This window comes from Simochromis diagramma, unplaced genomic scaffold (assembly GCF_900408965.1).
Source record: "Simochromis diagramma unplaced genomic scaffold, fSimDia1.1 OVJJ01000685.1, whole genome shotgun sequence".
In the NCBI taxonomy this organism is placed as follows: Eukaryota; Metazoa; Chordata; class Actinopteri; order Cichliformes; family Cichlidae; genus Simochromis; species Simochromis diagramma.
The window spans coordinates 13,464,266-13,478,044 of record NW_024387477.1 but is presented as its reverse complement, the minus strand read 5'-3'; the positions used below and the strand labels follow the sequence as shown (position 1 = coordinate 13,478,044).

Below are 13,779 nucleotides of genomic sequence, written 5' to 3'. Positions count from 1 at the left end.
ATGAAAGATGTCTGGTCATTTAGGTAATAAGGGATAGGTAATAATAACTAAGAATCATTTTTCAAACGTCAAAGGCAACAATTAAGTGATGACTTCAAGATTATTAATAGTGCGGGTTTATGGAAGGTGCAAACCACTGGTTACACTCAGAAACAAAAAGACTTTGCCTGATAAAAACAAAAACAAAGATATTTGTTTAGAAACTATCTATGAACACTTTTGAAATGTGAAGTCGAAACACATATCCAACTCTCCTTTTCTAAAAACTGGTAGTAAGTAGAGAGACAGTATTTTAGGAGTTGTCAATCATCAGGAGGTGAGCTAAACTCAAAACGAGTCTTTGCTTGTTAAATTCCCCCGATTCTGAGATTCGGCATTGCAATTTCTCACTGTGCTGTCATTTTAAGAAAATCCATTGACTGCAGACAAATGAGATGAATTGTGTGTGTGAGTTTTAATGATGCTGCAGTGCTCAATCTTGAAAATACTATTTGCTTTTGTCACAGAAAATCTCACAGCTGAATCACCATAATAACATCACAAACACAGCCGAGAATGCAGCTAAATTACCCGCCCACCTTGACATTACAAAATCCCAACTTGTTTTCTTAAACTGCAAATCTTTACAAATGCATACTGTGTTAACAAGCACTGCTCACGCCCACACCGATGTATTTTAAATTCTAGTTAACAAGCAAAGGTTTCACCGCATATCAACTGTGGCAGGAGTGGTAAATGATGAACAAAATGTCTAACAGATCTTGTAGATTTCAGATTGACACACATCAAGAAAAGAAATAGTCTTTTATCCAAGAAAACTGTCGAAACAGATATATACAAATCCTGTTGTGCTGTACATTAGTCTTAAGCCACCCCTCATTCCTTTATATTTTTCTAGGAAAATGGGTGCATTGATTTACTGAAACATGTTCAAACATACATATCATATAAGAAAAAACAATTAGAGCAAGCTAGAAAGTTAATACCTGGTACGACCACCTTTGTTCATCAACACAGCCTGAAATCTCTTAGGTAAACTTTCTTATAATTTCTTTAAACAGTCTTCAGGAATAGTTATCCAGGCTTCCTGAAGTGCATTCCAATGCTGAAAAATGAAACTGAATTCATCACTCCATAGGACCTTATGTTATTGATTTCAAATCCAGGTCTTTCTTGTGTAATTTGAAATTCCTTATCCTTTGTTCCCCATTTTCCTTCCTTATGAAAGGCTTCTTGACAGCTACCCCTTCTTCTGAGACCATTTCACTCTCACTTGGTGTTGGCTCTATCTGGTAGAGTATCACTTCCTGTTCCCGTTACAACACACAGACCTTCGCACCCTTGGAAAACCCATAGCTAGCCAGGCCCCTGTGGCTGGTGCACTTGAAGGTAGCTTTAGTTCTTCCCCTAGCAGACTGTTCCGAGCACCCGGGAACACAGGGTGGCTGGCTTAAATTGCTGTCTGTCTGAATGGTGTCCAAAATGCTTTGCTTTATAGATAATTGGGAACCTTTTTGGGGAAAACCTGTTCTTGTTAGGAGAGACTGCATCTATCCTAATTTGGATGGAGCAGCTCTCACTTCTACAAATCTGGCCAAATTTAATAAACCCCCCCAAAATCTGACTATCCACAGTTTGGATCAGGAAGCGGAGTTGCAGACTTACACGCCTCTCTGTAGCTTCTCTCCTCCTGCTATCTCCCCAAAACCCCATCCCCTTAGAGACTGTGTCAAAACAAAAAAACAAACCAAAAATCAGCAAAAAATTATTTAAACACAAAAAAATCACACAGAAAGAACAATACTGTATCCACGACTGCACCAAAGAGTAAAACAGTGAAATGTGGATTATAAACATTGGGTCTCTCTTTTCTAGTCCCCTGTTAGTACATGAATTAATCTCCCACTACAGCTTGTTAATCAACCAAAGACCAAGACAGAGTTTTAATTCATTTGAAAACATGATGCTTAGCTTTGTCCACCCTAGCTTGAAAAACTCAAGAAAAGTTTCATTTGTTGTTATCTATCATCCACCTGTCTGTTTTTTGTCTGAATTCTGAGACTTTTTATGTGATTTAGTTCTCAGCTCAGATAAAATAATTATTGTGGGAGATTTTATCCATGTAGATACTAAAAATGACAGCCTCAGCACGGCATTCAATCTATAATTGGACTAATTAAAATGACATCACACTAGTTTAGAACATCCTCATTTAGCCTTGAAATCCAGTTTATCGCTCTATAAAAAAGCCCTCCGTAAAGCTAGAAAATCTTACTATCGACCACTCATTGAAGGAAGTAAGAACCCTAAATTTCTCTTCAGCACTAAAGCCAAGCTGGCAAAAAGTCAGAGCTCTGTTAAGTCAAGCATTCCTTTAATGTTAAATAGTAATGACTTCGTGAATTTTGTCACAAATAAAATTGTAACCATTAGAGATCATCATCATCATCATCGTAAAAGAGGAATCTGCAGAGGAATGTGATACTTGAAGAGTTTCAGTCAGGTTTCAGAGCTCATCGCAACACAGGAACAGCTTTAGTGAAGGTTACAAATGATCTGGCCTCTGACAGTGGACTCATCTCTGTGCTTGTCCTGCTAGACCTCAGTGCAGCGTTTGATACTGTTGACCATAATATTCTATTAGAGCAATTAGAACATGCTGTAGGTATTACAGGTACTGCGCTGCAGTGGTTTGAATCATATCTATCTAATATACTTACATTTGTTCATGTAAATGGGGAGTTGTCTTTACACACTAAGGTTAAACATGGAGTTCCACAGGGTTCTGTGCTAGGACCAATTCTGTTTACATTATACATGCTTCCCTTAGGCAGTATCATCAGAAGAAATAGCATACATTTTCACTGCTATGCAGATGACTACCAACTTTATCTATCATGACGCCAGATGACACCCACAAATAATTAGTTAAACGTGGATGACCTCAAATTTTCTGCTTCTAAATTCAGATAAAACTTAGGTTCTTGTACTTGGCACTAAAAATCTCAGAAATGCAGTGACACTGTGTAGGACCGCTTTCTTCTATTTGCGCAATATCTCCAAAATCAGACACATCTTGTCTCAGAGCGATGCTGAAAAACTAGTTCATGCATTTATTACTTCTAGGCTGGACTACTGTAATTCCTTATTATCAGGATGTTCTAAAACTCCCCGAAAATCCTTCAGTTGACCCAAAATGCTGCAGCAAGATTACTGACAGGGACTTGAAAGAGGAAGCACATTTCTCCTATATTGGCTTCTCTTCATTGTTAAATCCAGAATCAAATTTAAAATCCTCCTCACATACAAGGTCTTGAATAATAATAATTGACTACTTTGAGGAAAAGTATAAAGACACGATTGATTGCTCAAAACTTTTGACTGTAATAATTACAGAACAGTGACAGCCAGAGCAATATATGACTTCCAACATTGGCTGCTGTAGCCAAAATGGCACCTATCTTGTAAAGACGGCTAGGCAAAGTTCAAAGCAGTGGTTAACCTTTTGCTGACACCAGAACAATTACATTTTGAATACGCTCTATGCTCAATCCAGTCCTTTGCTCGCTCATATTTCTCTTCATTTTTTCTGCCTCTGTTTGATTCCGCCTGCTTCTTACTGTCCCCAGTTTGCCTCTTTAAGTGTGACATGAAGTCCTTAAACAGATGCAAGGATTTAGCGTGACAGCTTTAGCTCTGATGCTGTCCACAAATTCTGGGATAGCACCCAAAGATTTATGACATCCAGCTGGCACCTGGCTCTAAAAATGGTTTATGTATGTAATAGAGTAAAAGAAAATGCAACCGTGAGATCAAAGTAATGGATGTTGTGTCAAAGAAAGGTGATAATTGGAAACGCCTCACCAAAGTGTTTATTTGCTAAGCAGATTGACTGCATTTATTTCTGTTTTTCAGGGTAACAACTTCTAACCTCTTGTCTTCTTTTACTTTTCAACAGAACAAAGTAACACAAACATCAATCACTACTAATTAAATTATCATGCCTATTATCAAAGGACACCCGTCATTATCTCTGCTAATCATATCTCAACACGCATTTGATGGATTACCATGAAAATTTATATGGACATCCATCCTTCCCAGACAGTGTGCCTTCATTTTCTTTGGTGGTCCTTCTTCTATTTGATGCAAATAGCTCTATAATTATTAGATAGACTCACTTCTTTTTTTAAAAATTATATCGTTATTTGGATTGGACAAGAAAAAACCATCTGCATAGCAGTATATGAATAACATGGGAACAAAGTCCTTCCAAGTCCAGGAGAGCAAATGATAAACAAAGTGATTAGCGGGTGAATATTAACCTCCACTAGCTATTACTAGGAGAGTTGCTCGCATGCTCTCCCGAAGGAGATATATAGAACACATTACATGGAACTATAAACACAAACTGGGGGGGGGGGGGGGGTGCCCATGCTGCAATCATGGTGAACAAATAAGTAAATAAACAAGCAATAGTAATAGAAGTAAATTTAAAAAAACAAAACAAAACAACAACCAAGTAATAGTGAGATCAAGTGAAGTCAGCCCTCGTGGGGGTAATGAATTGGATCCAATTGTTCCAAATTTGGTAGAATTTGGCTTTTTGATTTCTTAACAGATATGTAAGTTTTTCCATCCTAAATATCTCTAAAATGATCCCAAACCAGTCATCTAGGGTAGGCTGGGCTGGGCTGAACCATCTTCTAGTAATTGTTTTTTTACTTGCCACCAAGAGTAATTGCACCAACTTAATCTCACTCCTACGTTCCAGAAAGGGGACCAAACCCATGTATAAAACCTTAAAATCTAAAGGTATATGAACGTTAAAGACTGCACTTAAGGAGACCTGAACACCTATCCAAAAGTTTTTTAACTCGGGACAGTCCCAAAAGACATGAAAATGGTTAGCAACAGTCGAGCCGCATTGTCTCCAGCATTGCATATAAGCCCCTTTGTATCTCTCCTGATATGGAGTCTTGAAGTACCTAATAATATTCTTCCAGCCATGTTCCTTCCAGCTCATAGAACTGGACGTGGACCACTGGCAGTACCAAACATTTTCCCACTCCCCTACAGAAATAGCAATCCCTGATTCCCTTTCCCATTTATCCTTAGTGTATAAAGTATTATCCTTGCTGGCACTAGAGAGAGCTTTGTATAGTTTAGAAATAGATTTAGTAGGGGTCATGGTTGTGGCATTTTTCAGGATGAGGAAAAAATGCGATTCAACATCACTGAAGTCGGACAGTTTGCATTCATGATCAATATATGATCTCAGCTGTAAGTATCTATGAAAGTCGTATTTTGTCAGGTTGTGATTGTCCCGTAAGGCCTCAAATCTGAGCACAATATTTCTATGAGTAAGAGAGAGGAATGTCGTAAGGCCATAGGATATCCATGCTTTAAAGTTAGAGTTGTGTCTGTTTGGAATAAAATCCGAGTCGAAAGCAACCCACCTGAAAGTTTTTAGCATTTTGTGTATCCCACAGATGTTGATTACCTTCTGCCAAACTTGGAGGGTGTGGGTTAACCAGGGGTTCCCCAGCTTTTCCAGTCGGCACATTAGACCCTTACCTGCCATTACAGCTTGTAGGGGGAATCGGTCCAACAGGCTGAGACAGACTCACTTCAAAATGAATTTTAATAACTTGCTGATGCTCTGACTTTCAGAAGCATCATGCTAAAAAGAAATCCTCCATAAATGCTGTTTATGAGTGAACACCTAAACGTCAATGAAGGCATGATAAAATATTAAACCAAGAAAACAAGATATTGTACATCCTGAAAAAGTTGCTATAACTTTCACATTTTTGGGTGGGGTGGGTGGTCGTTACACACAGTATCACCCGCCCAGGATGGATGAATGCTGAATGATATACATCGACTTTGAATGCACAGTACGGGCATCTGTTAAAAGCACAAACATACTGTAGAGCTTGCAATAAAGAAGAAATGTCATTTATCTATATACCATTAGCGCATTGTATTGATGCTCCCATCCTTAAAAGTGGAACTGCAAACGGCTTTAGAAATATAGCTTTAGAAATGATGCCAGAAGATGGTTCGATCTCTCTGGTGCTATTGTGGAGAGATAAAGAGAGATGAGCCCTAATGCAAAGGATTAGGCAGCATTAGAGACATCTCCATACAACTGATTCATATTCTGCACAGAGTGTGATCAGCTTCAGTGTAAACACACCTAGACAGGTCTCAGCTAAGGACTTACTGTTCGCTGTTTAATCAGTAGATATACACGTGTGAACATTTAAACCCACCAGGCTTCTGTCTGATGTGATTCTTTTTTCCATCAGTTCTGATACACACACGAGTTTAACACGATCCTAGCGGTTGGAAACACCAGCTGCTGGTTTTTACTGCTTCCTAGAAACAATGCTTACTCCACATTTAGCTGTGTCTGGGCTTTCTGGCTCTAAAGTTTTCCTCTTTATACAGCTGCCAGTGCAAGCACCTTGTAACCACACAGTCTCACGAGGCATAGCTGAACCGTGACCTCGACGAGGACAACTACCGTATAGAGAGCAAGATAAAGTGGGACAGAATGACAGAAAAGCTGATCAGCTGTCAAGTTACAAGATGAATTAAGAAGAGGGAGATATTAAATGCAAGAACTTCACTACACAGACAAAGTTTCAAGGGCACTTTAAGGAAGTATTGTTAAAGTATGAAAGGGGAGGCTCTTTGGGAATTAAATAGAAATGTGCTGAAAATGAAATGGCAACAAAAGAATAAGAGCATCTCTTGAGATGTGTTTTTGAAGAGGGTAAAAAGCTTTTACTATTACTCTAAAAAAAGAAAAGAAAAGAAGTGAGCTGGCTTAATATTAAATGGCTTATAGCTTAAAACATAGTTCGTGAATGAGAAAAATGACGTGCAGGTAACAGATAGCATATTAGTCTTATTCAGACCCAGCTCAGTTCAGTTACATCTGTCACTGTATCAGCGTCTATTCAACATCAAAGTGGTTTTTAGGGAAATGCTCTTCACCCAAGAGCGTCAATGAGTCCCCCTTACTCTGCTGACTATTAATATCAAAGCATGAGTGAAAATGAGTGATGAGTGTTAACTAAACAAAAATCACTACTAATGCTTAAGAATCAAATCAATGCTTTTAAAAAGCTCCGAACCCTATTCCGAATACCATTAGGCACAAAAATCCCACACCAAGCCTAGTGGTGAAGAAAGAAGCATCCTACACATCATCAAGTCAGTGCATCTAAGACTGTAGAAAAAGATAACTCCCCCGGAGAGAACCCCTGGAGGACAGGGATGTATCGCTGCAGTGTGTGCTGACACACTGGAAGCTGATTCACACTGTGTTTGATCATTTCTTCGGCACCAATACAGTATGATGCAAACAAGGAGGAGAGAAATCCAGGTCATGCTTAAAGCCCTTCAGAGATTTCTTATTTTGTACACACTCCTCTCCCTTCACTAAAACTCTCACTTTTTTATTCCCTTTTTGTGCTGTATTGCATTATTGCTGAGCGTGTTCTTCTACACACTGCCTGCATCTCTTTTTGCAGAATAAAAAAAAAGGATCACTGCTAGTCACACTAACGCTTACGTCTTTTTATCCCATTCTCTGTTCCCGTCGCCCTGTTAACCTCTTGCCTTTTCGTTTTCTTTTTCCTGTCCCTCACCTCTACAGCCTCTACTTTTCAGCCTTTCCGCCGTTCTCCAGCTTCTTCTTCTCGCTTGCCCTCGCCTCTCTTCCTGGCACTCATAAAACGCCTCTGCACCTTAATGTGTGCTCACCTGAAAACAATCCAGTCTCTCTTCCTTACGCCTCTCATAAATAAACAACTGTAGCCCTTTGACACTGACATCATAAAGCCAGAATAGCTCCAAATGAGTTGAAAACGTATAGTTTATTCCAATAATTTGCTTTGCTTGAGAGTTGGTGAAGCATGTTCTCCCCCATGCAATCTCTCCTCATTACTTTTTGATGAATAACTGATGAGATGTGCTGCTGTCGTGGCGGTGGCTCAACATTGGTATGCAGACAAAGACGAAACAGAGACAGTTTTTTTTTTTCTCATGCCATGCACTGTTGACGAACAGTTTGTCTGTACTTAATGAATCACCCAGCAATCATTTAATTTTGATTGGATGAGCGGCTGCATGAGTTGCTGTTCATGGACCTCAGAGTGACTCTGAGAAAATGGAGTCATGCCCGGCTGGTAAGAAATGAACTACGCAGAGAGTGATGGCGGCACTAAAATGCATTTGTCCTCTGCAGCCATTAATGTCAAATCTCACAGAAAATGATGGTGTTTATTAAGAGTGAGTGTGCACAGACTGAAAGCATGAACCTGTGTGTATGTGTGCGAATGTGTTAGTAATGCTCAGCTGAGAAAACACTCTGTGGCTAAGCATTAGAACTCTCTGACTGGCTTTGAACAGTACCTCCATTAAATCATAGCAGAGGCCCAAATGGAAGAGGTCAACAGCGACAAGACTGACTCAGGTATAATTTTGTGCACACAGGTTCCGGTTCACACCAGGACACCGGAGCGCAAACACTCTTCGAAGGTTGCCGTTTAATCGTACCGGGGGGAGCTGTGACACATTACCACCTTGTGACAAGTCAGATAAAGCTTCCACTTTGGAGTTATATGCCATTTGACAGATAATCTCATCTGATTTGCTGGCAAGCATAAATTTCTTGTGTGGGTGGTGCCAGTAAGAATTAAACCGTTGAGTAATGCAACAGTAATTCATCCATCCTAAAAATCTAATTCATCGCAGTGAGATTAATTGGAAGGCAAGAGTTCAAGGAAGAACCTAAGCAGTATTGGAAGCCAAAGCTGAGACATTAAAGAGGCACACAATCAGAATTTATGATACAGTTAAAGCTTTACATTAAAGTGGTTGCACCTTTTAGTTTTGGCTTTGCTCAAGTGGTCATCTCAATCAGCGTTTGAAGTTGTGTGAATGACATAACTAACCCTTTTAAAGGTCTGAAAGTGGATGGTTGCTGATAGCTACTCTTTTGTTCTCGAGTGTTCTTCAGTCCCTCTGAAACTGAAACTGGTATCTATTATTTCCATTTTCAAAGTGCTGTGCCTGATCACTTATCATATTGATGGCCAAATGACATAACAAGATCACTGTGACACATTTGTTATTAATTTGCTGCTGTATACTTTCCTCCAACTCTTTAAAAACGATGCAGACCTTTTTATGACAACACTGTAAGAGCCTGGCATTCACTTACAGTGTTGGGATTAATCAATATTTGATCAGTAGCTGGTGAAGGAATTGAAAGAATTGAATTCGTATTTTAATGCTGGCAAAGTCACGGTTATGATCCAGCAGGAGGCAGAAATATAATGAAATAAAAAGAGGCTTAGACTAAAATATAAATAGCTTCAGTGGTGCGCGGTGTGGCGCTGACTTGGAAATGCTTATTTCCACCCAGCAGAACTCCCCTCATTAAGAATCTTTAGCAGCTCCGAGGCTGTTATCTTGTTGCTGACACTAACCTCTGACTGTGCTATGATACCTGGCGACAAACAAAACTACTTTCCATATGGAAGTCATACTTTCCTGAGTTACAACTAAGGGAGACCATTTGAATTTTATTCAAAAATTAAAAGACATAAAGATATGTTACATACCTCAACCTGTTGACAGATTTGAATGAGCTTGGCCATTTGGTTCTCCAGCTCACTGTTCCTCTTCACCAAGTTGGTTAGGTTGTTCTCCAGAGTTTGCTGTTTGGAGGGAGCAGGAGGATTGGCATGATTAGTATTTACAAGTAGAAGTATTACCTTCAATGTGTGCAGTTTTGCTTATAAATAAATAAATAAATACTCTTATTGTAAGGTTATTGTTTAGCTAAACCATTAAGCTTAAGACACTACAGAGGAACAGAGTGATTAGAAAATTTCTTAACATCTGTTTACGAGAGTGGGTAGCTCCTTATGTTCGATTTAGTAGTTTTATGCTGGATACTTCCTGATTTAAAAAAACAAAAACAAAAGCCAAACATAAAATAAATTTTAAAAAAAACATCAAAAGTTTTGAACTACATGAATCTGCAAGGGGAGTCATATCTGTAGATAATTATTTTGGTAACATCTCTGGTGAAGTCTGTGACATCAGTGCTGGTTCATGAGTTCATATTTATGTCTTCTGCAGTCCCAATGAAACCCATAAGTCTGCACATACACATACAAAATATACATTCTGTGACATCACAAGAAATTTCTACAACACTGTTTGACTCCTTTTTTTTATTTTTATCTCCACATCCCCCAAGACTTTCTTTATAACATACGGTAAGACATTCATGCAAAAATATTTCTTCAATAAACTGTAAACGACTTTAAAAAATTAATCCAAATATCTATTAAGGCCCGTGAAGTACAATTAAAAAAAAATAGTTGCAGAAGGGAGAGTGTCCATCACAGTAGCCATGCACTGAAGTCTGAACCATGTTGAACAATGTTACATGCGGTGCGAAATAAGAAATAATCAAAAAGGTCATCAGTTTTGAAAAGGTTAAAAATAATCTGCAGATTTTACACACGATAATTAAAATGACTTTAATAGCTGAATTGCTGAAAATGTTACAGCAAATATTCGGTTTCTAATTGAATATCGTTGAATAAGAAGCAGCCAAAGTAGGTTCTGTGTTTGTAGGTTAACTCTTTCATACGTCTTCCTGTATTTTTGCTTTTATGCAGCCACAAGTGCTTACAGCAGTTTTATTTACTACAAAACTCTTTGATCTCACGATTTAACTTTACCTCACTTTAAAGCAAGAAAATAACTATGTGATCCCTGAAAAAAATGAAACCAATCAACCTCAAATGGCAACTTTAAATGATCAAACGCTCAGTTACTATCCCTTAACTGTGACTGCTTTTCAGATGTAAAACAAAAGACACGCACGCACAAACATGTTCACTCAAACACATATGCAGGATAAAAGACCAAAATGGAAACAAGCAAATGGGAAGTCAGGAATAGAACTCCCATTCAAAGGAAACAGATCAGCGATGGTGGTGACGAGCATCAAAACAACATTAGCAGCTGCGATGAGAACAACAGAACAAAGCAGAAGACAAGCGGCGAGTGTTTGAAGTATCTCTACTCATGCAAGTGAAGGGGAGGTGGCCTGTACAAGCACCTAGCCGCGTCTGAATGTCTTACTGTCTGTCTGCTCCTCCGTGCATCTGTCTTACTGTCGGGCAACTGTGCTCTCCAATATCTCTCCTACCTGCCACTCAGCCTGATGTACGCCTACCTGTTGTCTGTTTGACTTTGCACCCACTTAATTATTCACCTGCCTGCTTATCTCACTTCTTGCCTCCCTTCCTTATCCATCCAGCTATCTACTTATGTGCCTTTCTGTCCCTCTGCGTCCCAGCGGTGGGAATAGTCGAGGATGGGAGAGGGAGGGGTGGAAGGGTGGGGGGGGGGGGGTTTGTTAAAAGGCAGCCAGGGAACTCACCGCAGCGCTTGTCTTTGAAGCCTCCATTACTGCATCTGACACTCTGCCCGGGCTCACCTGATAAGCCTACGAACACACACATACACCTACATAAGTGCACACATAGACACACACACAGATAAGCCTGATCACACGTCTGCCAGCTAAACGCACAGCAACCGATGAGGAGGACTCCTTTCTCATGAAGCTGCCATAAACACTTTGGAGGTTTTGTTGAATGCAGATGAGACAGTGCAGCGTACAGTGTGCACAGCAGTGGTGTTGGAGTTGCATCACTGGAACGAGAATTTGGTTGTTGTGCCGCAGCGCCTCTCTGTGTGTGTTTGTTTATTGGGGAGTTTGAAGTGGAACATCAGTGAGTGGGGACAGATGGGTCATTAATTAGCAAGCTGGAGACAAGATGATTAATACATTAGAATACAGCTGCCCCCCCCCATGCGACAGCAGTCGAAAGAAACTCCTTTGTTCTCTACATACGTACGTGTGTTTTCTGTATTTTACATGTGTTAGGCCTGCATATGGTCAGAGACATATGTATGTCTCCATGTATACAGATGATGTTAGTTTATACTTTGTAGGGTGAATATGAGACACTAAACACTAAGCATTATACTGTGGTCAGTATGGCGATGTGGCTCTGCCTTACTTGTAGCCCACGCCTTATAGGCAGGCAAGTTGACAGAGAGAGAGAGAGAGAGAGTGATAGAGGGAGGCAGAGTAACCATCAACAACACACATTTAACAAATTATTAAAACACTCAAGGGACATCAAAGATAACCAAACCCGCTTGAGCTGGAGCAGAGAAAAACGTAACACAAAACATGTAGAAATAGAAGCATAAAAGGGTGGAATGGGTCAGAACATGCATATGTGTTAGAGTTAAACAGCAGCCCAATCAACGATGACATTTTATGTTTATATTGTCTTTATCATTTAAGTTATTTAATATCATGTCAGTTTGCATCTTTCTGTCTGAAATGTACATCATCAGAGTCATGAAATAAACAGGTCTCACTTCCAACTCAGCACATATGACTGCAACATATTTTTTTTTAAGAAGCAACATTTAAAAAAAAAAAAAAAATCTAAACCATATTTTCTTAAAGTTAAGCAGGTACTTCTTTTCAATAAACCTAATCAGTGGGGAAAATGAAAGTAACATGAGAGTGAAAATGAAGAAAACAGCTTGAAAAACAAAAACCTCAATCAGAAGACAAGCCACGGTCTCCTGTCCCCAAATGTGAACAGCTGGGGCCAAAAAAATTACTCTGCCTATTTCTGCTGCACCAGCAATATCTGGACAGATTGCTTCGGTTACTATGGAAAAGCCACACTGATATGCCAGGGACTGGGTGTAAATATTAAATAGCAAGCCATAACTTGTGTTATTACCAGCCTGAGAAAGATCTATAGACAGCAGTAGCCACTTTGATTATTTTGCTATATTGAAATCTATTAAGCGTAAAACCTATTGCATATATTTACATATATAAAAAAAAGGGGGCCATTGCAGAGACAGAGAGGTAGAGAAAATAGAGCGGAGGGTTATTAGAGTGGAACAAGAAGAAATCAAAGCCAATGCGAGAGAGATGAGTTACTGCTTTTTAGTTGCTTGAAGCATGTGATGGGCCTGCAGGGTAGATGGTGTTATTTGCATGAGGTAATATCATTCATTCACAGACTCAGCTTTAGACATAGCATGTCATGGCAGCGAATAGAGAGAGTGTAACAGAGATAGGAGGGGCTGACAGGAGGAAAATAGGGACGAGTCTCATGCTGAGAGGGGGAGCTTGGCAGGCTAGCGACCAGGCTTCTAATTCGGTCATCATTCAGTCTGTTCTGTTTTTCTGTTTTCCATTAGTATGACTTTCATTAGTATTCAGTAGCTTTCTTTTCATTTTACATCACAATAAGTATCCTCTCCCGCTAATCTGACTTCCTGTCTCATCCGTTGCTTTGTTTCTTACTTCTTCAGTATTTATTCTGTCCGTCCCGGCCCCGCTGCAACAGCAGCTGCTGACAGCCCATCATCTCAGGTTAGATCAACACCCCCTCATATGACATCACTATGTTGAGGGGCTCCCGGGTCTCATTCCTGTACAGATTATCCATTTCTCTTGGGAGGGATCTCTATTCGTACTAGAGTAGCTAGGCAGCTGCGGGAGAGGGGCCGTGGATATAGAATGATGCCTTTTTCTTACAAGACAGTTGAGTATGATGAAGGGTTTACTGAACTCGCTCACTCAACTTTGCTCTTAAAGCTAAAACTAGTCATCATCATTCATTGTCACAT

The 13,779-nt window shown here is 39.6% G+C and overlaps 1 protein-coding gene across 4 annotated transcripts in view; it reads right to left on the bottom strand.

Moving 5' to 3' along the window:
• The window catches only part of mid2 (midline 2), a 150,820-nt gene that overhangs the window by 44,671 nt on the left and 92,370 nt on the right, over nt 1–13,779 (bottom strand). For 3 of the 4 annotated variants that reach the window (XM_040016434.1, XM_040016433.1, XM_040016435.1), the window contains exons 3-4: nt 11,486–11,551; nt 9,645–9,740 (exon numbers count right to left, since the gene is read on the bottom strand). In XM_040016434.1, the coding sequence (XP_039872368.1) occupies nt 9,645–9,740; nt 11,486–11,551 (162 nt within the window). The remainder of the gene's footprint in view (nt 1–9,644; nt 9,741–11,485; nt 11,552–13,779) is intronic. The other variant, XM_040016436.1, reaches the window with a different exon arrangement.